General features: G+C 42.6%; 1 protein-coding gene across 21 annotated transcripts in view; it reads left to right on the top strand.

Moving 5' to 3' along the window:
- SYTL2 (synaptotagmin like 2) overlaps window positions 1-23,195 on the top strand; it is a 127,003-nt gene that overhangs the window by 32,792 nt on the left and 71,016 nt on the right. For 20 of the 21 annotated variants that reach the window (XM_051821084.3, XM_070076382.2, XM_051821075.3 and 17 more), the window contains one exon: window positions 19,575-20,061. The exons of the other annotated variant lie outside the window; for it this stretch is intronic. In XM_051821084.3, the coding sequence (XP_051677044.1) occupies window positions 19,961-20,061 (101 nt within the window). In that variant the 5' untranslated portion in view covers window positions 19,575-19,960. The remainder of the gene's footprint in view (window positions 1-19,574; window positions 20,062-23,195) is intronic. 21 annotated transcript variants of the gene reach the window in all.

The following is a 23,195-nucleotide window of genomic DNA, read 5'->3' as shown; positions in this document are numbered from 1 at the left end:
TAAAGGCTGTAGGGAGCCATTGGATGTACCTCTCAGGAAGTCTTAGAGGGAGAGAAGCTCTTAGAGGTCAACATGTGGAATCTGAGGCCAAGAAAGGGGAAATGAGTTTCTGGTGGCCCTGCAGGTAATGATAATGTATGTCTTTAAAAAGTGGGGAGGAAAGTGGGAGGCAGGGTACTATCACAGTGAAACTTTAGTGTTGGCCATGTGAAGGCAGATTCTCATAGGAACATTTGGCAAAGGATTTATCATGGGACTGCATGGTTTGGGCTAATGACCCCAGCATGCCTTTTTGCATATTATTTCCTTTAAAGGAAAGGCCATCACTAACTAGAAATGCTTTTTAGCTATTTTTAGTCTGTGTGGTAGGGGGAATTAGTGGAATTCTTAAGGTCAGCTCTGGCTGTTTTTCTCCAGAAGACCAGCAGAATATTTCATGAGTTTTGTTCATTAGGGCTTTTGTCTTTCTTTAAGACATTGTAATGAGTCTCAGTCAGTCTTGTCTGAGAAATAAGTAATAAGGGGAATAGAGTTTGGAAAAACTGAACTGGGGGCTGAGGTGGTTGCTGCTCATTTTGATACTTAATGTTAAGTCCAGTTTTAGAGATGGTTGGTCATTTCTCCCACCTTCTCACAAATAGTGAAGGTCCTTATGGAACAGGACAGCTACCTTAAAGGAGGACATCATGTATGTGAAGGTCCTAGCATGATGCTTGGGCAGAGGTGGTACTGACTAATTACATGGTGGTTGCATGTAGGGGAAGGGGGGAGGGAGAGAGGAGGAGGGAGGGAGGGGGGTCTTCCATCCACTGCTTCATTCCTTAAAGTGTTGCACAGCCAGGTGGGCCAGACCAAAACCAGGAGTCAGGAATTTCATCTGGGTCTCCCATTTCGGTGGCAGGGATTCAAGTACTTGAGCTACGATTCACTGCTTTCCAGGTATATTAGCAGGGAGCTGGACTGGAAGCAGAATAGCCAGGACTCAGACCAGCAGTTCTATATGGCATATGGGCACTGTGCCCACTGTGCCACAACTGTCACCCTAAGGAATGCCTTTAAAGGAAAGTAATCCTGTTGCCTAGTCAACTGAGGAATGAAGGCGGATCCACAGCATGAGATTTCTAAACATGATGGAGTAAAAGCAAACTTTGTCCCACCAGTTCTGGAACCACAGTTGTCTGAGCTAGAACTCAGTGATGTTAAAATAATAACACATAACTTATGCTAATGAAAGCTATGCTCACTTATTACTGTTGGTTGGGGGTAAAAGTTTAGAGGCAGTAGCCAATGAGTGCATCTTGCAAAGTTTCCAATTTAAAAATTCTAACATTGTCAGAAAGAGATCAGTGTGCTTCCTTTCTGCTCTCTGAAATGTCTAGAGATGAGGTCATTCTTAGTTGACACAGGGCAAGAATTTTGGAGAGAGACTCTCAACACTTCAGTAACTTCTCAGTTTTTAGGCTTTTTTGCTACTCTGAGAGGTAGTATGTGGCTAAAAATGAAATGGACATAAATCTTTCCCTTAAGCCTTTAGTGGAATTTGATATGTATTTAAGTTATAATAACGTGTATTTAAGTTAGGATAATGTTGCTGCACTGACTGTTGAATAATTGCTATATTAGACACCTATATGTTTCTTCTCAGAAACCTAGTAAGACAGATATGATGCCCATTTTGCGGATGAGGAGGCCAAGGCTCAGAGAAAGTTAAGTAACTAGTACAAGAGGGTCATATTGTATCTGAATCCATTTGACTCTGAAGCCTGGGCTCTTTCCTACTTCAGATAACAGACGTGTAGATAAGTGTGATGAAGGCTCAGTGAATGAGATAATATTGCCAGCTTATGGTAGGGGTAACGGGAGGGGAAATGGACTATAAGAGTCGATTTATGGAGGAACTGTCATTTAAGCCGGGATTTGAGTGATGGCTAAGGTTTGGGGGTGTGCAGATGTAAAGGAAAGACATTGTAGAAGGAGAGAACAGCATGAACAAAGGTCTCATGGTGATGGTTTAGAGGGAATATATGAAGAGTGGTTTGGCTGGAGTTCAAGGACTTGGAAGAGATCCATGGGTAAGAAGGTTGGATAGGAAGTTTGGAATGAGAAGGATGTCGATACTAGGATAAGAAATTTGGACTTCCTTTGCCATCAAGAGAAAGAGCTAAGGAAGGTTTTTTTTTTTTTTTTTCCTTTTCTAAAGATTTATTTATTTGAAAGACAGAACAAGAAAGACAAGGAGAGAGAAAGACCTTCCATCCGCTGATTAACTCCCCAAATGGCCGCAATAGGGAGGGCTGGGCCAAACTGAAGCCAAGAGCCAGGTACTCCATCTGGGTCTCCCAGATGGGTAACAATGGCCCAGGCCATCTTCTGCTACTTTCCCAGGCACAATAACAGGGAGCTACATTGTAAGCTAAGCAGGTGGGAATTGAAACAACATTCTGATATGGAGTGCTGGCTTACAAGCAGCGGCTTCACCTGCTGCGCCACAATGCCGGCCCCAAGGGAAGGTTTTGAAGTTTGAGGTATGATGTGATCAAAGTGGTTCTTGGAGATATGAATCTAGCTGAACTGTGTATGGTAGAAGTGAGGGAGAACCAGAAATGTTCAGAGATGATCACAGCCCTCTACATGAGTTGTAGAAAAGGGAAGGAAAGGGTGAAACTGGAGGGGATTGCAGTGGTTGAATCGAGCAAACTTAGCAGTGACTGGCTACAGGACAAGGAGAATAAAGTGTCCTGGGTGGTACCTCAGTGATTTATGAGGATGTACTTTGTTAACAGGGCTCCAGGCTGCAAGTTGTGGATTAAAGGATGAATATGAAGCACTGTCTGTCCTCAGGCTATGTATTATTTTCCTATTACTCTTTTTAAAAAGATTTATTTATTCATTTCAAAGGCAGAGTTAGAGAAAGAGAGAAACATCTTCCATCCGGTGGTTCACTTCCCAAATGGCCGCAATGGCAGAGGCTAGCCTGGCTGAAGCCAGGAGCAAGGAGTTTCTTCCAGGTCTCCCACGTGGGTGCAGGGACCCAAGTGCTTGCGCCATTCTCTGCTGCTTTCCCAGGCACATCATCAGGGAGCTGGATGAGAAGTGGAGCAGCCAGGAGTTGAACTGATGCCCATATGGGGTGCCATCGTTGCAGGCAGAGGCTTCACTTTCTATGCCACAGCACTGCACCGTATTTTCCCATTACTATGCTAACAATTCTAGTTCTAAACATAAATCTATTATCTTACAGTTTCAGAAGTCAGAGGTCTGAGCGGGCCTTTCAGGCTAAAGTCAAAACAAAAGGTCAGCAGGCTGAGTTCCTTCTGGAGGCCTTAGGGGGAAAGCCTTGGCTCATGTCCCCTTCCTCCGTATTCAAAAACAGATCCTCATCCGTTTTCATCCTCGTAGCTCCCCTCTCTTTCTGACTGTGCTGCTTCCTTCTTATTAGGACCCTTGTGATCACACTGGCCTTCTGTAGATAGTCTGATGAAATCTTTTCATGTCAAGATCCCTAATTAGATCCTCAGAGTTCCTTTTACTGTGTAAGGTGACATCATCACAGGTTCCAGGGACAGAGTGTGGACATCTTTGGAGGAGAGATTAAAAAATACATTTATGGAATATGCCTTCTCAAACTTTTTTTTATACCACCCTTGTAACCATTTTTGGCTTTACCTGTTGAATTATCTTGCTTTTCCCCTCTGATCCCTATTCTCATTTCTCATTCTCTCTCTCTCCCCCTCTCTCTCCTTCCCTCTCTCCCTCCACTTTATTTTTCCAATAAATGAGGCACCTGGTATGTCAAGTACCATGTTAGGTTTTGGTGACACATTATACAAACACCTCTTACCCCATTGCTTGTGGAAGCCAAATTAGAGGAGGGCTGTTAATGCAGAACCAGAAAGCGAGATGTCAGACTCTTGGTTTCTTAAAGCTGAGGTCAAGGTCAAAGATAAGAGGATTTAGAAGAATTTTTGATAACTTAAGAATGGCATCCTCCCCATACAACCTCTCTACCTCTGATACCTATTCCAAATTTAGTTTTTTGTTTTTTGTTTTTTTTAAATCCACTGAAAGACCCCTGTGGTACGGTGGGACAGGAGATTGCTTGCAGAAACCAAGATTTTGACTCCCTCATAAAATGGAGTTGTAGTTATTGAATGGGAGATAATCCATTGAGGTAAATAGGGAAGGCAGCAGCAATATATTCCCTCCCCAAGGTGGTCTGGAAAGGTGGTTGGGCTGATGCATATGAAACACTCACTGTGTCCCAGGTCATTGATTTTCTTATAGCAATTGGTCTAGCCCTTTATGGTCTGTTTCCTTATCTGCACTAATGTCATCCTCACAGTCACCCTGTGAGGTCGGTTTTGCTGCTTCTTGGTATAGACCAAGAAATAAACCCAGAGTCCTTAGGGGAACTGCCAAAGAATTAATAAATGATCCATCCCCTTCCAGTTATCTTTTGACTCCAAAACCAATGCATTCCATGTCGCAGCAGCCTCTTATGTCAGGGTTGCAGAAAATGGATGTGTTTAGCATTATTCACCTGTGCTACTTTCAAATAAGTCTCTCACAGGGGGTGGGAAACCTTTTTTCTGCCAAGGGCAATTTGGATATTTATAATATTCATAGCCCATACAAAATAATCAACTTAAAAATTAGCCTGCTATAGATGTATTGAATTTTAAGTCCCTCCTGCAGTTGCCTTGGCAGGACCAGACCAAATGATTTTGCAGGACTTATATGACCCACGTGCTGGATGTTCCCCACCCCTGTTTTAGAGAATGGAGATCAAAAGAAGACCTTGGACATATAGCAAGAAGTTGATGTATCTTTGATGAGATAATTAATGGCCTGACTGGATGTATCTGAGGAGGTACAGGAATAGGGAAAAGCAAATAAGACACCTGTGGCACAAAATCTTTAGAGACAAGGTCATACCAGTGCTGATGCTGCACTTGCAGCACCTGGTTAGTACATTGCTACTTAAATTTGTGCCTCTACTATGAAGGAGGTATTCATTCTTAGGGTGCTGCAGGTGTGGGACACTGATCAGTGACTTGCCTCCTTGTACTTTTTGCCATGGGTACTTGGCTGACTTCATCCCCAGGTCCTGGACTTGATTATGGGTCTGTAGGGGGAGAGGACAAGTGGGTTCAGTGGTCTCAATTCTGGCTACACATTACGATCACTGGGGTACCTTTGAAAGCTATCCTAGTTGGAGGGAAAAGGGGGGATCTCACCCCAGATCATTTAAATGAAGATCACTGGGGGAAAGTAAAGGGTGGAGCCTGGGCATTGGCTTTTTTAGAACAGCTTTTCAGGTGGTGCTAATGTTTTTTGAAACCCCCGAGTTAGTACATTTGGAGAGAGCCCCTTATTCCCAGATGGGGTAGGAATGTACAATTTCACAAAAAAGGAGCACAGCTTTCTGGAGTCTTTTGTAAAGTCTGAGCTGGTGATGGTTACAGTTCAGTTAACTTTATGATCCTGAGTTTAATTGCAGCCTAGTTAATAAATCAGCTGGCTCCTCCACTCCTTTTCTCTGAATTTCAAACCTAGAAAATAATTAAATCTAGAATTCATGTGTAATTCTTTCTGTTAGCCTGCTGGCTTTAGGAATGCTGTGAAATGCACTCCAATCCATTAATTAGCCTATTTGTAAATCCTTATTGACCTTGAAATTGTATATGTTCTGGGAGATAAAAGAGGTCTTCTCTGAATCTCCTTGCTCTAACATTAGTCAGCTGTGTGACCCTTAAGCAATTGGTCTAGCCCTTTATGGTCTGTTTCCTTATCTGCACAAAAGAACTAGTTATGACTCTGATTCAGCTGTTCACTTTTTGTGTTTGTTCTTGTCACAGCTGGAAAGCAATTTATATATAAATGAACGTGTTTAACTTTGACTACTTGCTGTGCTCTTTAGCCAGTCATCAGCCATTTCTGACCTATTGGGAATCTTTTATAATTACAGATTCCCAGACCTGGCCAAACATCCACACAACATGAGGGGACGTTTTAGAAATCAGATTCCTAAACATCAACCCTGAAGATTTCCAGTAGGTCTTGAGCAATGTCTGGGAATTTGCTGCTGATCAGCAAATACCACTGTTTTATTGGAACAATTATAAATATAATTAAAGTGATAGCAGTCTCTGGTGGGTGTTGTGGTATAGTGGGTTAAACTGCTGCTTGGGAAACCCAATCCCATATTGAAATTCCTGGTTCCAGTCCTGGCTATGTTACCCTTCCAATCCAGCTCCTTGCTAATGTGTCTGGGAGAGCAGTGGATGATGGCCCAAGTACTTGGGTCCCTGCCAGCCACATGGGAGACCCAAATGAAGTTCCTGGCTCCTGGCTCCTGGCTCCTGGCTTGGCCTTGACCTTTCTGATGTGGGCATTTGGGGAGTTAACCAGGATATCAAAGATCTATTCTCTCTCTCTTTCTTTCAAATGAATGAATGAATAAATACGGCTTTTTAAAAAAACTACCCATGAACGTGTGGACTTTTATAGCAGCTCCGTGCAATGTCAGATGAACCTTTAAAACACAGTTCCTTATTGGTTTGTTGTCAAAGGAAAGTCATCCCTTTTCTAGACTTTTTTATTTTTTTAAAGATTCATTTTATTTATTTGAAAGACAGAATTACAGAGAGAAGTAGAGCCAGAGAGAGAAGGGTCTTCCATCTGCTGGCTCACTCCCCAGATAACCACAGCGGCCAGATCTGAGCTGATCTGAAGCCAGGAGCCAGGAGCCAGGAGCCAGGATCTTCCTCTGGGTCACCCACATCGGTGCAGGGGCCCAAGGACTTGGGCCATCTTCCACTGCTCCCAGGCCATAGCAGAGAGCTGGATTGGAAGTGGAGCAGCCAGGATTCAAACCGACACCTATATGGGATGCCAGTGCCGCAGGCTGGGGCTTTAACCTGCTGCATCACAGTGCCAGCCCTCCTTTTTCTAGACTTGATTTGAAATTTAAGCCTACGTGTGGGAGAAGGGGATTAAGATGTGGTTTAAAATGAACTTCCAGCTACCTGTTTCCCTAGCTCCTTTCTTTCTTCACTGTTTTATCACTTGGAATCTTAATATACCAAGTAAATATAGATTAAAAGAGTGGTTGTAGGGACTGGTGCTGTGGCATAATGAGGAAAGTCACCACCTGTGATGCCAGCATCCCATATGGGTGCTGGTTTGTGTCCTGGCTGTTCCACTTCAAGTCCAGGCCTGAGAAAAGCAGCAGCAGATCACTCAAGTTCTTGGGCCCCTGCTACTCATATAGGAGACCCAGAAGATGCTCCTGGCTCCTAGCTTCAGCCTGGCCCATCCCTGGCCATTATGGCCATCTGGGGAGTAAACCAACAGATGGAAGATCTCTCTCTGTACCTCCCTCTCCTCCCCCTACTTCTCTCTCCATAACTCTGACTGTCAAATACATAAATAAATCTTTAAAACAAAATTTAGGAGCCTGTGCACAGTAGGTTAAAACATCTGCCTGCAGTGCTGGCATCCCATATGGGTGCCAGCATGAGTCCTGGCTGCTCCTCTTCCGATATAGCTCCTTGCTGATGGCCTGGGATGGTATGGGATGGCCCTGGTGCTTGGGCCCCTGTACCCATGTGGGAGACTAGAGGCTCCTGGCTTCTGACTTCAGATGGACCCAGCTCCAGCCACTGCAGACATTTGGGTAGTGAACCTGCGAATGGAAGACCTTTCTCTCCCTCTCTGTCTATAACTCTGCCTCTTAAGTAAATAAATAAATTTTTTTTAAAATGAATGGTAGTAGCATATTTATCAAGCCTGAAAGGTATGAACAATTCAGGTTCAAATTCTCTGTTGATATTTCAAGCGCCTCAGGATCTGACCCTCATCACCATTCCCCTGTTTATACCCTACCCTCCAGTACCTAGCCTTCTTTTTGAACACCTTCTGTGGTTCTATGACCCAGGGCTCTTGCACAAAATGCCCATTCCATTTGCTAGTTTAGCCTTCGAGGTACATCTGATTTTGTCTTCCTCTCAAATCCTTGTGACTCTCCTGACACTTGTTTTATGCTTCCTTTATTAGTATTTAACATAGTGCTTCTATGAGAGTTAGTTGCTCTTGGTTGAAGCTTGGTTGAAATATTTGATTCCTAAAGGGACTGTAAATTTAAACTTGAGGCCAAGGAATAGCAGAGATAAACTTTTCAGAAATCCAAGGGTATTGTCCTTAAATTTGAATATGAGATTGGGGAGTAGAGGTAACTGTTGCATGTTTGTACAAATGGTCTTTCTTCCCCTCCTTCATTCTTAGCTGGAGGTCACCAAGCCAGTTTCAAGGAGATGTTCACTGCTGATTACACTGGCCTGGAGCTAGAGGAAATGAACAAAACATAAAAATGACTTTCATTTTTAGAAGAATCTTTGCAAAAATGAAGATTTCTTATCTTGAAGATGACTGCCACTTTTGAATTTTCCTTTGTTCCTCTATAGAAACTAAAACATATTGTTGAGTAGCAAACTATTCTTTTCTAATTCTCTCTATAGCTTTTGTTCACTTCTTCATAAGTTCATTTCATTTGCTTATTTTAGTTAATAAGCTAAATTAGAAAAAAATTTGTTATTTGAAAGGGAGAGGGAGAAGGAGGGAGGTAAGGAGGGAGGTAAGGAGGGAGGGATGGAGAGAGAGAGAGAGAGAGAGAGAGAGAGAGATCTTTCATCTAATGGCTTACTCCCCAAATGGCCACAACAGCCATGGCTAAAGAGCCTGAAGTCAGGAACCTGGAATTCCATCTGGGTCTCCCGAGTGGGTGGCAGGGGCTCAAGTACTTGGACCATCATCTGTGGCTTTCCTAGGCACTTTAGCAAGGAGCTGGATTGGAAGCAGAGCAGCTGTGTCTCAAACCAGCACTGAGATATAAGATGCCAGCATTGCAAATGGAGTTATAACCTGCTGCCCCTTAGTTAAAATTTTTAATAAATTTTATTTGAAAGGCAGAGTGACAATGAGAAAGAGAGCGAGCGAGCAAGTGAGCTACTGATTCATTCTCAAATGCCCTCAACTGCCATACCCAAACCAGAAACTTGTAACTTCATCTGGTTCTCCCACATAGGTGTCAGGGATTCAAGTACTTGAGGTATTACTTGCTGCCTCCCAGGGTGCTCATTAGCAGGAAGCTAGATTAAAAGTGGAACTGGGACTCAAATCCTGGCAGTCTGACATGGGATATGGATGTCCCATGCAGCACCTTAATTACTGCACCAAACATCTGCACCTTAGCTAATATTTTTGGAGAGGCTATATTGAACTTGTCACAAGAAAATTTTTATTGTCAAAAAGTCCAACTTAGGACACACACTAGTTCAAGTGTTTTTACATATTTTTTATTAACTTTAATAAATATAAATTTCCAAACTACAACTTTTGGATTATAGTGGCTTTTTCTCCACATAACCTCCCTCCCACCTGCAACCATCCCATCTTCCACTCCCTCTCCCATCCCATTCACATCAAGATTCATTTTCAATTATCTTTATATATTAAGTAAAGATTTCAACAGTTTGCACCTGCACAGAAACACAAAGTATAAAGTACTGTTTGAGTACTAATTATACCATTAATTCACATAGTACAACACATTAAGGATAGAGATCCTACATGGGGAGTAAGTGCACAGTAACTCCTCTTGTTGATTCAACAATTGACACTCTTGTTTATGGCATCAGTAACCACCCTAGGTTCTTGTCATGAGTTGCCAAAGCTATGGAAGCCTCTTGAGTTCACAAACTCTGACCTTATTTAGACAAGGCCATAATCAAAGTGGAAGTTCTCTCCTCCCTTCAGAGAAAGGTACCTCCTTCTTTGATGGCCCGTTCTTTCCACCGAGATCTCACAGAGATCTTTCATTTAGGTCATTTTTTTTTTTTTTTGCCAGAATGTCTTGGCTTTCCATGCCTGAAATACCCTCATGGGCTCTTCAGCCAGATCTGAATGCCTTAAGGGCTGATTCTGAGGCAAGAGTGCTGTTTAGGACATCTGCTATTCTGTGAGTCTGCTGTGTATCCTGCTTCCCATGTTGGATCATTCTCTCCTTTTTAATTCTATCAGTTAGCATTAGCAGACACTGGTCTTGTTTATGTGATCCCTTTGACTCTTAAACCTATCATTCTGATCAATTATGAACTGAAACTGATCATTTTGACTAGTGAGATGGCATTGGTATATTGCACCTCAATGGGGTTGAATTGGAATCCCCTGGCACGTTTCTAACTCTACCATTAGGGGCAAGTATGATTGAGCATGTGCCGAACTGTTTTTACATATTTTTAAATAGAGTGCTGAAAGCCCTGACTGTGAAAAAATAAGAATATATTCATGACACATTGTTTTCCCACAGTGCATGGGCAAAGTTTGCTTTTCATGTAAACACATCTCTGTGTAAGTACATGCCAAATCATCCTGATTGGGTTTAAACATATAAAGTGGTTCTCTCAGTAATAATTTCTGGTCCCAGGGGTCTATACCATTCAACGAAGCAATGTTGACACAGGTGCCTTTTTGCCTTCTTTATCCCATGCTTGTTCTTTTTTCCATGTCTAGCCATAAAAGATACCAAAGGGGCCCTGTCACTTTCCTGTTCCTAATAAGTAATGCACAGAAGAGCATGCCACACTTTGAGAACCAACTCATATTGTCCATGGGAAGTGACAAAAAAGAAAGTAGACTATACAGAGGGAGGAAGGGCAGGGTAAAGAGAACTGGGCTGAAAGTGGGAACCTGGGTTCTCATCTCATCTTTGCCCTAACTGACTGTGTGTTCTCTGAGGAAAAAGGAGTGTGATGATGTAGTCAAACACTTAGAATAATAGCCTTAGAAGTTTTTTAAAAGATTTATTTATTTATTTGAAAGGCAAAGTTACAGAGAGGCAGATACAGAGAGAGAGAGGTCTTCCATCTGCTGATTCACTCCTTAGATGGTCGCAACCGCCAGAGCTGGGCCAATCCGAAGCCAGGAGCCAGGAGCTTCCTCTGGGTCTCCCACATAGGTGCAGGGGCCCAAGGACTTGGCCTTTCTTGCTTTCCTAGGCCATAACAGAGAGCTGGATCAAAAGTGGAGCAGCTGGGACTTGAACGGGCACCCAGATGGGATGCCAATACTGCAGGCAGTGGCTTTACCCACTGCACCACAGCACTGGCCCCACCTAAGAATCTTAAATCACATTCTGGTTGAGGCACCTTAGGCAGGTCACTTAATTCCTCAGCCCCAGTATTCTCATCTGTATAACGTGGAGAATGCCCACCTTCTTGTGTGGTCAGGCTGATTAACTGAAATCATATGTATGGATAAAGCACTTAGCATTATCTGCTCATTTTTCAGCCCAGAGAAAAATGATCAAGATCATGACAGGCTTAGAAAACATCATGTGAGGGATAGTTGAGGGAAGGTATAGGTTTATCTTCCTCTCAGCACAGAGGAGTCACAGAGAGCATAAAATTTGTTTTCCTTTGATGTTATTATATGAAAGGGAGATATTGATAGAGTGGGGGCAAAATACAGTCAGTACATGAAACTTAGGAGCACGAGCAACCACAGTGCAAAGTGAGCTTGAGAAGCAGAACAGCCTAGGAAGACAATAGCAGCTTTGGGCATGGGTGTCCTGGCAGCAGGGCTTGGTGGTCCAGTGACCTCCAGTGCAGTATAATCAGGAGGAAAGAAGTAGGTGAGCAAAGATTCTCTGATTGCCACACTCAGCTTGTTCCACCCCAGCTTCTCCAGGACCATCTGTGGAGTATTCCATTCATCTTTTGATTTAGGAAGTGTACAAGGCGTGGATGAATTCTGAGTTACTGCCTTTTCACTGATCAGGGCCTCCCACCCCCAGCACCATTCTCCCCTACTTAAGTGTATTTGTTCCTGCTGTCCTGCTGCTGCCCAGATTTCTCTTTCAAGTCTTCATTCTTCATATCATGGGACTGTCAGAACAATTTGCTCCTTTTCTGAAAACCTTATCATGTGAGAGTCACTGCTTATGTAATGTTTCCTCCCCTTCCATGAGGTCTGTAGGCTTTTGGTTCAGCAGCTCTCTTTGAAAGGAGAAAATGTTATCAGGGCTCCTCCTTACAGTTGAGCCTTTTGGGAAATTTCTGTTGTCAACAGGGCGTTAAGCAGGGTTTGGTCAGGCAAGATGACTGGGATTATGGTTACATACTGCTCTTATTTTAGCTGCAATCAAAGGCAATCACCAACTGTTTGGAATCATGGTTTCTCTCTGGCTTAACTTTTGGGCAATTGACAAGAAGAGTCTTGGCTCATAGACATAACATGGCAGGGCTCACACATATAAAATATGAATTATGGACAGTCCACATCTGGAGCCCTCAAATTTTCCTTTTGCTCTGCTGTTCCTACTGCTGCTCATTATTCCATATTGTTCTCTGCAGTGTCCTGAATTGTACCAGAGCTTCACAATAACCTCTGTAAGGAAGGGAATATATTCATGCATGAAATAAGACTTAGAGAAGTCATGTCACTTATTCAAACCATACAATCATATGGAGGATGGGAAACTGGGACCCAGTAAATAGCATTCTAGATTTTTCAATTATGAGCCCTAGAGTCAGGTTCATGTTAAGGTGGAAGTAGAATCTCAATCCTTTTAAATTTCATTTCTTTATCTTTTCCACAAATACTTGGATGTCTAATAGACTCAAGGTGTAGTGTGAGGTTCTGGGAACATGAAATGTTCATAGATCCAGGCCTTGTTCATAAGCTAGTGGAGAACAAACATGAGTAGATAGGAGCTTGAGAAGGTGTGATAAACACTGTGAGCAAGGAAGCCAGTTGGTAATGGAGCACACAGAAGGGGCACCTAAGCTGCCCCTGAGTTAGGTGGATTTCTGTGCAACAAGTGTCATACAGCTTGAGACTCAAAAGGTATTAACTAGGAAAGGTTGTTTCAGCAGGAAGGAATTGCATATGCAAAAACCTGAAGGCAGAAAGAACTGGAAACATTCAGAATGGCTGGAGCCTAAGGATAAGAGCTGGGAAAAGAAAATAGGTCGTAGTTTGTGTTGAGTCTTTCAGGCAACATTAAAAATTTCAAGCTTTGTGTGGGGTGGCCATTTGATCCATCCATTAAGACACCAGTTAAGACTCCTGTGTCCCACACTGTAATATCTCAGTATGATTCCCAACTCTGCCTCCTGACCAGCTTTCTGCTAATGCGGACCCTGGGAGGCAGCATAAATGGCTCAAGTAATTGGTCCATGCCATCCACATGGGAGATGTGGGTTGAGTTCCCAGCTCTGGCCACTGTGGGTGTTTGGGAAGTGAGCTAGCAGATGGGAGCTCTCTCTCTCTAATTTTTCCAAGCTTTATCCAATGGGTAAGGGGAAGCTGCTGAAGCGTTTTAAGCCTGTAAATGTGGCTTTGTCAGATCTGAGTTTAGAAAACATATTCAGCAGCATTTAGAGACTAGATGGCAGGGCTGAACTCAAAGGGAACTTCTTGCTTGAAGCAAGAGCTATTCCTGTGTACACATCAATAGTCCTTTGAATACAGGTATATTTACTCCCACTCTCCCCTTTGTATAAAGATTATTGTGAGGCTCTTATGTGAGAATGCGAGATGCTACAGAAGACAAAATTCACCCCTCACCATTAGCACTGAAATTGCCTTCAAGCAGACTGCCAGCTGCAAGCTGATGATTCGTTTATGCTTAAGCAGAGAGTGAGGGTCCACAGACAGAATTTTTGTTCTGCCTCTGGTTGGAGGAATCTGGACAGGAGAATTACATGAGATGTCAACTTCAGGGTAGTTTATTCTAACAAAACCATTAACAAATGCTGGTCCCACTACACAAAAGTTTGGTGGTAAGTATCTTTCTGAGCCTTACTCTCCTCATTTGAAAAACCCAGAAATAGAACCTCCCTCGTGGTGTCTTTGTGAGACTTCTGGAAGATGATGAATATAAAGTGCCAGGCATGTAGGAGGTACCCAGTAAGTGTTTATTCCCTTTTCTTTTTTCCTATGCTTCATTGATGTTCCTCCATCTTCGAGGAAAAAGCTGGAAACTTCACAGTTCTTACAAAGCCAAATACAGTCTGATTCACTTCCTTTCTGACCTTCTCTCTCCTGTTTCCCTAGTGCACATTGCTGTTCCAGCACGGGCCTCCTTGGTGGTTCTTGAACAGTAAGAAACACTCCCACTCAGGACTATCTGATGTCTGCATGGCTGCTTTCCTTATCTCTATCAGGTTTTTGTTCAGATGTCACCTCCTCACTGAGATCTACCCTAACTACTGTCTGTAAAACCCCAACTCCCTCCATTTGCCCACATCATTTTTCTGCTTCCTCTCTGCTTCATGTTCCTCCATAGGTCTGATCTTCTTCCAACCTGTTATGTTATTTAATTAAGTTTCAATGATTTTTAAAAGACTTATTTATTTTATTTGAAAGGCAGAGTTACAGAGAGTCAGAGACAGAGAGGGGAAAAAAAAAGAGAGAAAGAGAGAAAGGTTTTCTATCTGCTGGTTCATTCCCCAAATGGCCATAATGGCCAGAGCTGTGTCAATCCAAAGCCAGGAGTCAGGAGCTTCTAGGTCATGTGGGTGCAGGTGCCTAAGGACTTGGGGCATCTTCTACTGCTTTACCATTTTCCCATGCTTTTGATCATTTAGTTTTATCATTATCCCTGTAATATGCAAACTCTACAAAGGTATAAATGCTGGAGTGTGTGTGTGTGTGTGTGTGTGTGTTAGTGTGTGTGTTTTACTCATCACTGCATTGCCAGTGCCAGGCTCTTACTAAATATTTGGTGTATGCATGAATGAACTATTCTGTTGGGTCCCATGTTAGATATGGCACAGGATATTGAGAGTTGGGTGAGCACCTGCGACTGAAGTCTTGATTGCCCCCTGAGGACTCTTGCAAAATAATGGAGTAGTGACTCTGGGTACCCAACTAGGAGGAAAAGGTTCCAGCCCTTTCCTCCTTTGTTTAGAAAATAAGAACACTGCTCTTTGTCAATAATAACCTACTTTAAGAGAGAATTTTTAACCCTTGGAAACTTACACATAAGCACTGGTAGCTTGTACTTCTTAAAGGTGTGGAAACCAACATTTCCCCTTCAGCAACTCTGCCAGTTACTAATACTGGCCATGTAAGGTTTTTTGTTTGTTTGTTTTGTTTTGTCTTTATACCTTTCCAGTCCTATCTTGAATTTAAGTACAATCTCCTGGGCTGGTGCTGTGGCATAGTAGGTAAAGCAGCTTGAGCTGGGCACCAGTTCAAGTCCTGGTAACTCCACTTCCAATCTAGCTCCCTGATGGCCCAAGTGCTTGGACCTCTGTCACTCATGTGGGAGACCCCAATGAAGCTCCTGGCTCCTGGCTTTGCCTGGCCCAGCCTCAGCTATTGAGGCCATTTGGAGAGTGAACCAGTGGATAGAAGATCTCTTTCTCTCTCTCTAAGAGACTTTCAAAGAAATAAATAAGGGGCTAGCATTGTGGTTAAACCTCCACCCACAGAACCGTCATCTCTTCTGGTTGCTGGTTCGAGTCCCAGCTGCTTCACTTCCAATCCAGCTCCCTGCTAATAAGTCTAGGAAAGCAATGGAAGGTGGCCAGGTGCTTGGGCCCCTGCACCCACATGGGAGACCTGAAAGAAGCTCCTGGCTCCTGGCTTTGGCCTGGCCCAGCCCTGGTCACTAAGGCCATTTTGGGAGTGAACCAGCTGATGGACGAACTTTCTGTCTCTGTCTCTCCCTCTCTCTCTCTCTATGTAACTCTACCTTTCAAGTAAATTACGTAAATCTTAAATAGGGGCAACACTGTGGTGCAGTGGGTTAAAGCTCTGGCCTGCGGCACTGGTATCCCATATAGGTGCCAGTTTGAGTATGGGCTGCACTACTTCTGATCCAGCTCCTTGCTGGTGCACCTGGGAAGGCAGCAGAGGATCGCCCAAGTCCATGGGCCCCTGCACCCATGTAAGAGACCCAGAAGAGGCTTCTGGCTCCTGGCTTCTGATTGGCTCAGCTCTGGCATTTCTGGCCATTTGGGGAGTGAACCAGCAGATGGAAGACCTCTCTCTCTCTGTCTCTACCTCTCTCTGTAACTCTCTCTTTCAAATAAATAAAAGAAAATTTTAAATCTTAAAAAATAAAAAAACAGTCTCCCATTGAACCTCATTGGAAATACAGTTCCCAGAATATGGCCCAAATCCATTTCTTTGCCAGCCTTTGAGGTCTTAGGAAGTTACCATGCAAGAAACAAAGGGAAGAATTGAGATAACCATCTCCTGATGATGGTGTGTATTTTGACTAGGTTCTTCACTCATTTACTCATTCACTTATTTCTTCATATTCAGAAACTTGCAGTCAAGTAAAGAGATGAAGAGAAGACAATTAGAACAGTAGACTTGTGTATGGAAGAGAAAGCTTTTACATTGGTCAAGTTCCTATTATGAAAGTGTTGTATAACAACCTTTAAACCTCAATGACTTCCAATGATAAATGTTTATTTCTTGTTTTCTTTTTTTTTAAGATTTATTTACTTATTTGAATGGTAGGTTTACAGACAGAGGGAGAGACAGAGAGAAAGGTCTTCCATCTGCTAGTTCACTCCCCAAATGGCTGCAATGACCAGAGCTGAGCTGATCTGAAGCCAGGAGCCAGAGCCTCTTCTGGGTCTCCCACATGGGTGCAGGGGCCCAAGAAGTTGGGCCATTTTCCACTGCTTTACCAGGCCTTCAGCAGAGAGCTGGATTGGAAGAAGAGCAGCTGGAACATGAACCAGTGCACCAGGGATGCTGGTGCTGCAGGCAGAGGCTTACCTTGCTACACGCAGTGCCGGCCCTTATTTCTTGCTTTCTATAAGCCAGCTGGGGTGGCCTTGTTTCCAAAGGTCTGATTCAGGTATGTTCTTGTATCTCTCTTTCTGGAATCCAGAATGGAGAGGCAGTGGATACCCAGGGCAAGTCATTCTCATGGCACATGTCAGGAGTACAGTCATATCAAACCACACAAGCACATGGATAGCCTGTGCATACATTACATTTGCTCTCATTTCATTGGCCAAGACAGGTCACAGGCCACGGTCAACATCAGAAGGGTAGGGATGAATGCCCTGCTTACTCTGGAGGGAACATGGTTCTATATAGTTCTGATATAGGGAGGGCGTGGGGACTTAGAAACAATGATTGAATATACCACAGCATTTCATTCTGGGTGTGGCAGTAAGGAAATGGATCCAGTAGGTGATAACTTTGTCTTGAAGAATGATTAGTTTTCTTTTTTATTTATTTGACAGATAGAGTTAGACAGTGAGAGAGAGAGAGACAGAGAGAGAAAGGTCTTCCTTCCATTGGTCACCTGCCAAATGGCCGCTACAGCGGGACCTTCGCCGATCCAAAGCCAGGAGCCAGGTGCTTCCTCTTGGTCTCCCATGTGGGTGCAGGAGCCCAAGCACTTGAGTCGCTCTCCACTGCCTTCCCGGGCCACAACAGAGAGCTGGACTGGAAGAGGAGCAACCGGGACTAGAACCTGGTGCCCATATGGGATGCCAGCGCCACAGGTGGAGGATTAACCAAGTGAGCCACAGCGCTAGCCAAATGATTAGTTTTCAAGCTTGTTTACAGCCCTTGTCTTTTCCCTTGAGGAACAGTGTTTTTTGTTTTTTTTTGTTTGTTTTTTTTGTCTTCATACTATTTGTTGAACTCTTTTACTATATGATCATTAAGTATATTGAAAATAGATCTTTGTAAAAATTAAGAGTGAGAATCTGAGAGGGAGGAGAAAGAAGTATTGGAGCATGGGCAGGAAGGGAGGATAGTATCATTATGTTCCTAAATCTGTATATATGAAATACATGAAATTTGAATAACTTAAATTTTTAAAAAAATTTTTAAAAATGAACATGTAGACAATAGCATACATAAGTATATGCAAATATTATAAAGATAATGGAGTACTGTCTTAATATTTATTTGAATAGTCACAATATACAAAGAATTACAAGAAGATAAAGGTCATCAGAATACCAGTCTATGAAGTCTAAACTTAATGGGAATATCAGAAAGAGATATAATACAAAAGAGAAAAAATATATAACCAACTCCAGTCTTATTCAGCTGGACAGACCAAAAGTGTGAACTCAGAAAGGAAGCTAGAAGATATTTTTAGTAGCTAAGTTTGGTACAGGATGCAACATATATGTTATAATAATTATTAGTTTCATAACACATCTAACATAATTAATACATTTTACATTCATCATTCAATTGAATCCTTACAGTCCATGAGGAAATTCATAATGTGAAGCAGTACAAATGAGAAAACTGAATCTTGGATTTGCAATGACTTGCCTTATGGCTTATAGCTAGCAAGTAGTAGAGGGAGTACTTCCAAGTAGTTCTGTTTTGTAAGGGATTTATCCATATAAATCATTCACTTACTAGTATACACATTCTATTGTATTCTTTGGTAGGGTTGCTTTAAAAATTTACTAAATAGATGGCTTTTTTTTTTTATGAAGAAAAGCATTTTTTCTCCTTTGTGAAAAGCAGAGACAGAGACAGAAAGAACTCTCCCATCTACTGGTTCACTCTCTCAAATAGCCACAACAGCCAGGCCAAAGACAGGGGCCAGGGAACTCAATCTGAGTCTCCCACATGGATGGCAGGGACCCTGCTCCTTGAGCTCTCACCTGCTGTCTCCCAGAGTGTGCATTAACAGGAAGCTGGAATGGAGACAGCAGAGCAGGGACTCAAACCCAGACACTCTGCTATGGGCTGCAGGCATCCCAAGTGGTGGCTTAACCGCTGTATCAAATGCCCACCTGATGTGTGAATTTTAATATCCACTCTATACGCAGCACTGCACTTGTTAAAAAGGTTCCAACTTCTGAAGTCCTGTCTGGCCGTGGCATTCTTTAGGGCTCACCTTCTCATTACATGTGTGTTTAAAATATCTCAAAAAAAAGATCAGGATTCTGACACATGTTTCTATTCAAACGTGCTCCCTTTGGATGGTGGTATATTCTGAAATTCTCTCCCTTTCTTTCCTCTGGTTTATATATACACACTAGTAAATGCTCTTTCCCCTCAGAAATGGAGACAAACTTGGTAGGTTCTCCAACCCCAAGAAAGGTTAGAGGTGTGACTGTGTAAATAATAACAGCTGCCGTTGTTCTGTAAACTGTCTCTACCTAATACAGTCATTAAGGAGCCGGATACTCCTGTGGAATGTTCCTACTTGTGAAGAGATGAGCATTTACAATTTTTCTTATCTACAATATTTTGATAACTGGAATCACATGACTTTTTAGTGTCCCAGGAGTTTGCGGAGAGAAAGAACCAGTCATTTTTACAGTCATCTTTCTTTCAGGTGGATTGTTAAACATTGACAGGCATTTTTGTGTGCTCTCCATCTTGGCAGTCTGGAATGGGGTAGAAGCATGTTTCATGACCATTTGCTTAGGAAGCCAGCAGAACAGGTTTCTCTGATCTCAGAGACTAACATGGTCATTTAGAAACCTTATCATAATGGCAATGCTTACAGGAACTACCCCTCACTGTCTGGTGTTTACTGTCTTTTGATTCTCCAGGTAGGTGGTACTCCAGTGCTGCTGCCTCTCATCAAGTTGACATCGAAGGTGGAGAGAGAGTAAACAGAGCCTTAAGACTGGTTCAGGGAGGGAGTGTGCTAAGAATGCTGCTGTAGGAACAAGCGACCAGTCTGGCAAGGAATGTGGCATCGGCATCCTTCTGGGAGCCTGTTCTCCGCATCGTCCCATGAACTACTACTTCCTCGTGGGAAAGGGCACTTTGGATTTTACTATCAGCTGCCCAGAACTTTTGCTGAGGCAAAACAAGACTTCTTGCAGAACGGAACAAGACATTTTTGCATCTTCTAATTTTCTTGGTTGCAGTCTACTGATTTAGCCCTGAGAATTTTACTCGTTACTATTATTTTTTGTGTACACTTTTCAAAATGATTGACTTAAGCTTCCTGACCGAGGAGGAACAAGAGGCTATCATGAAGGTTCTGCAGCGGGACGCTGCTCTCAAGAAGACGGAAGAGGAGAGAGTAAGGTAAGGGGCCAGAGAAGTCAGGGATCTGAGGGAAGGAAGAGGCACTCAACCCTAAGTGGTAGTTCTGACTTGGAACCTAAACTTACGGGATCTAATTTTAGATACACTTCCTGGACAGAACTTTTCTCTGCTTGCTGTCTCAAAATTTATCCCATTGGACTCCTGGAAGAAATAGGATCTTGATTAAAAAACTAAACTGCTTTAACATATGAAACTTCGAGTTTAAAATATATTCAAACATATACATACATCTACATTTACATATGTGTGTATATTTATAAGCACTTTAAAAAATTGAATCCATTTTTTACTAAATTGTGAACCAAATTAGAATTTATTTTAATTTCTAAATTTTTTTTAAATGAAGAATTAGCTCACTTTTTTTTTTGCATACCTTCAAAAATGTTGGAATTCGTTTTAACAGCAAAATTAAAAGTACTTGATAACAGAGGCAATCCTTCATTTGGCTTGAGTGCCATAAACAGAAGTGGTAACTTTGACACATGATCCTTATTGGGTGGAACCCAAATGTTACATGTCAACATTCCTACTACTTTCACTTACCTTTGTGTTAGAAAGAGCACTAAACCAGACTGCTGAAGAATTGGGCTTAGTCCAGGTCCTGCCTTTTACTGCCTACATAATCTCAGACTTTGAAAGGCTTTCAAAGTGTGAGGTAGTAATTTTTATTTTTTTCCCCAGGAGTTATCCAAAAGGACTATAAGCCATGTTCTTACTCCCTGGCACACAAAGACCATGAACAATGGATTTATCTATACCATTTTCCTTATTTGGACCCTAGCTTAACATGGATACTTTATGAAAGAATATGTTGAAATTCATGCCAAACACTACCAAATGTCCAGTTGTGGTTACTAATAGTATGTTGTATATAGATGGTGCTTAACATGCCCATTATTTCTTGTGAGCTCACACACTCTTGTGTAGTTCGAGGGCATAGTGGTATATAATTACCCCATTTGATGTGTGAGGAAATTTGCTTTAAGGCAAGTCAGGTGACTTGATCAAGATCATACAACTGGTAGGTGTCTGAAGTAAGAACCAAATCCTGATCTTCAGGTACTCATTCACTAACTCCACCTCCTCTCCCTGAGACATCCATCCTGGACTGTGGCAACGGGGATGGAGTTGATTGCCATGGTGTGAGGGGGGAACATGTGTTGTGACAGGTATTAGCAGTAGGTGGTGGGTATCATGCTGTCACCCCAAGTCACTTGCAGTGCTCTGTGTATCTGCAAGTGGTGGGCCCAGGGGTTGGGCAGGAGGTTGACACCAATCCAGCTATTGTGGCCCTTTGCTAGCATTAATCCTTTTACCCATTCAGAGTTTATAAATTCTTTTTATGGATGTTATCCTTTTGTGTTCTTCACAGCAATCCTGAGATTTGACAAAGCCAGACAGTTATACTCATTTGGGAATAGGGGAAGAGAGCAGAATGGAGAAAATATAGAATTGACTCTTGCAGCATAATACAAAGTGGAAATGCCTTTATCTTCTTGGTAGACAAGCTGGGAAGACCTGTAAAGAAAGCAGTAGAGATGACACTGTGTTGCATCTCCCTTCCTATCTCTGGATATGGGACTGTAAATATTGGGGAGATGCAGTACCTTTGAGTCCTTCCACCTACAAGTTGATGTTTATGGTCTGTGATTATACTCTCTAGCTAAATTACAATAATATTCACCATCCATCCATTCCCCCCGTGTTTTGTTGTTGTTTTTTTTGTTGTTGTTGTTTTTTTTTTTGTTTGCCCCTGGAATTCCAGGCTGGTACATCTTCTCTGTATTTCTATGATTCTGTCTGAGTAGAAACACTTTTTTGGGCACTTTATAAAAAGGCCCCCCCACCCACCCCAAATGCAGTTCTATCTGGTGCTAAGCCTTGCAAGGGCTGTGAGTGTGTATGCTCTGGCACCAGCCAGTCTACAGTCAGGACAAAACTGCTGAGTCCCCTCCTGTCTGTTGCTTCTGAGGGTGCCCTAGCGGTTCAGATGGTGCTGCCCTTGTTTTTCATTTTTGTGCATAAATGATAAGAAGGTGGCTTGGGTGGTGAAAATTCTGGTGTGACTTAAACCCTGCCTTTCATCATTTCTCTGGGGAATTTTCTAATAAGGTACCTAGCACCTCATGTGGACTTGGTCATGGGCAGACGCAGGACCCTGGGGCTGTGAAGGAGTGACAGGGTTCCCTGAGGGTAAGCAGGCCTGTGGACACTGGAAGAGGCCCAGCCTGTGACCTCCTCCACACTAGAAAAGTCTGGCTCTGACTCCCTATTTGCTTCAGGGCAGAAGGCACTTGAGATGAGGCTGTTCTGCTCCTGGGCTGGTGGAATAAGAAATCAGTCCCCGCCCTCTGAGAAGGTTGCTCCATGGGTTTTTGTTTACTGGCCCCTTTGCCATCCCTCAGCTGTTTGTCTTTGCCTGTTCCATCAGAGTGTTAGCCTGATAGCTCTGGAAAGGTGTTGTTTTGGTCCATTTACAGATCGAGAAGGTAAAGCCCCAAAAAAGGAAATGACTTGCCTGGGGCCACACAGGTTTGTGGCAAAGCCGTGATAGAAAACCTCTTGGTCCAGTGCTTTCCCTCTGGCCCATGCTGTTCATTGTTGTTCTTTCAAAGGGGAATGGTGAGTGTTTGATCCTGCACTCACCTGCATGGATCTTAGTTAAAACTGACATGAGCTTGAATCTCATCTCCACTGGTAATCAGCTTTGCTTAATTGGCAAATTACTTCTCTGAGCTTCAACCTAGAGACTGGGAATGACCATAACAAACTTAGTCACAGAATTATTGGTTTTCCTGGCACATAATAGGTGATGGGTATATTTTAATTCAGAAAAGTTTCATATTTCTTACTGATACATAAGAATTGTACATACTTATGAGATACCATGTTTCAAAGCATGTATATTTTTTATTTCACTATTTTGTATGCTCTCTCTTTCTATAAACTTCCACATATGAGAGAAAACATATTTGTCTTTCTGTGTTGGGCTTGTTTCACTTAGCATAATGATCTCCAGTTTCAGGAGATGGCTAATTTTAATTCCTTCATTACCACTCCACCTAAAACCCAAAGACTATGATTAGTAATCTGATTCTTTAGAAGGAAATTGT

Source organism: Oryctolagus cuniculus, chromosome 1 (assembly GCF_051225735.1).
Source record: "Oryctolagus cuniculus isolate XC-2025 breed Fujian yellow rabbit chromosome 1, ASM5122573v1, whole genome shotgun sequence".
Classification (NCBI taxonomy): domain Eukaryota; kingdom Metazoa; phylum Chordata; class Mammalia; order Lagomorpha; family Leporidae; genus Oryctolagus; species Oryctolagus cuniculus.
This window is presented reverse-complemented; position numbering and strand designations above follow the sequence as displayed.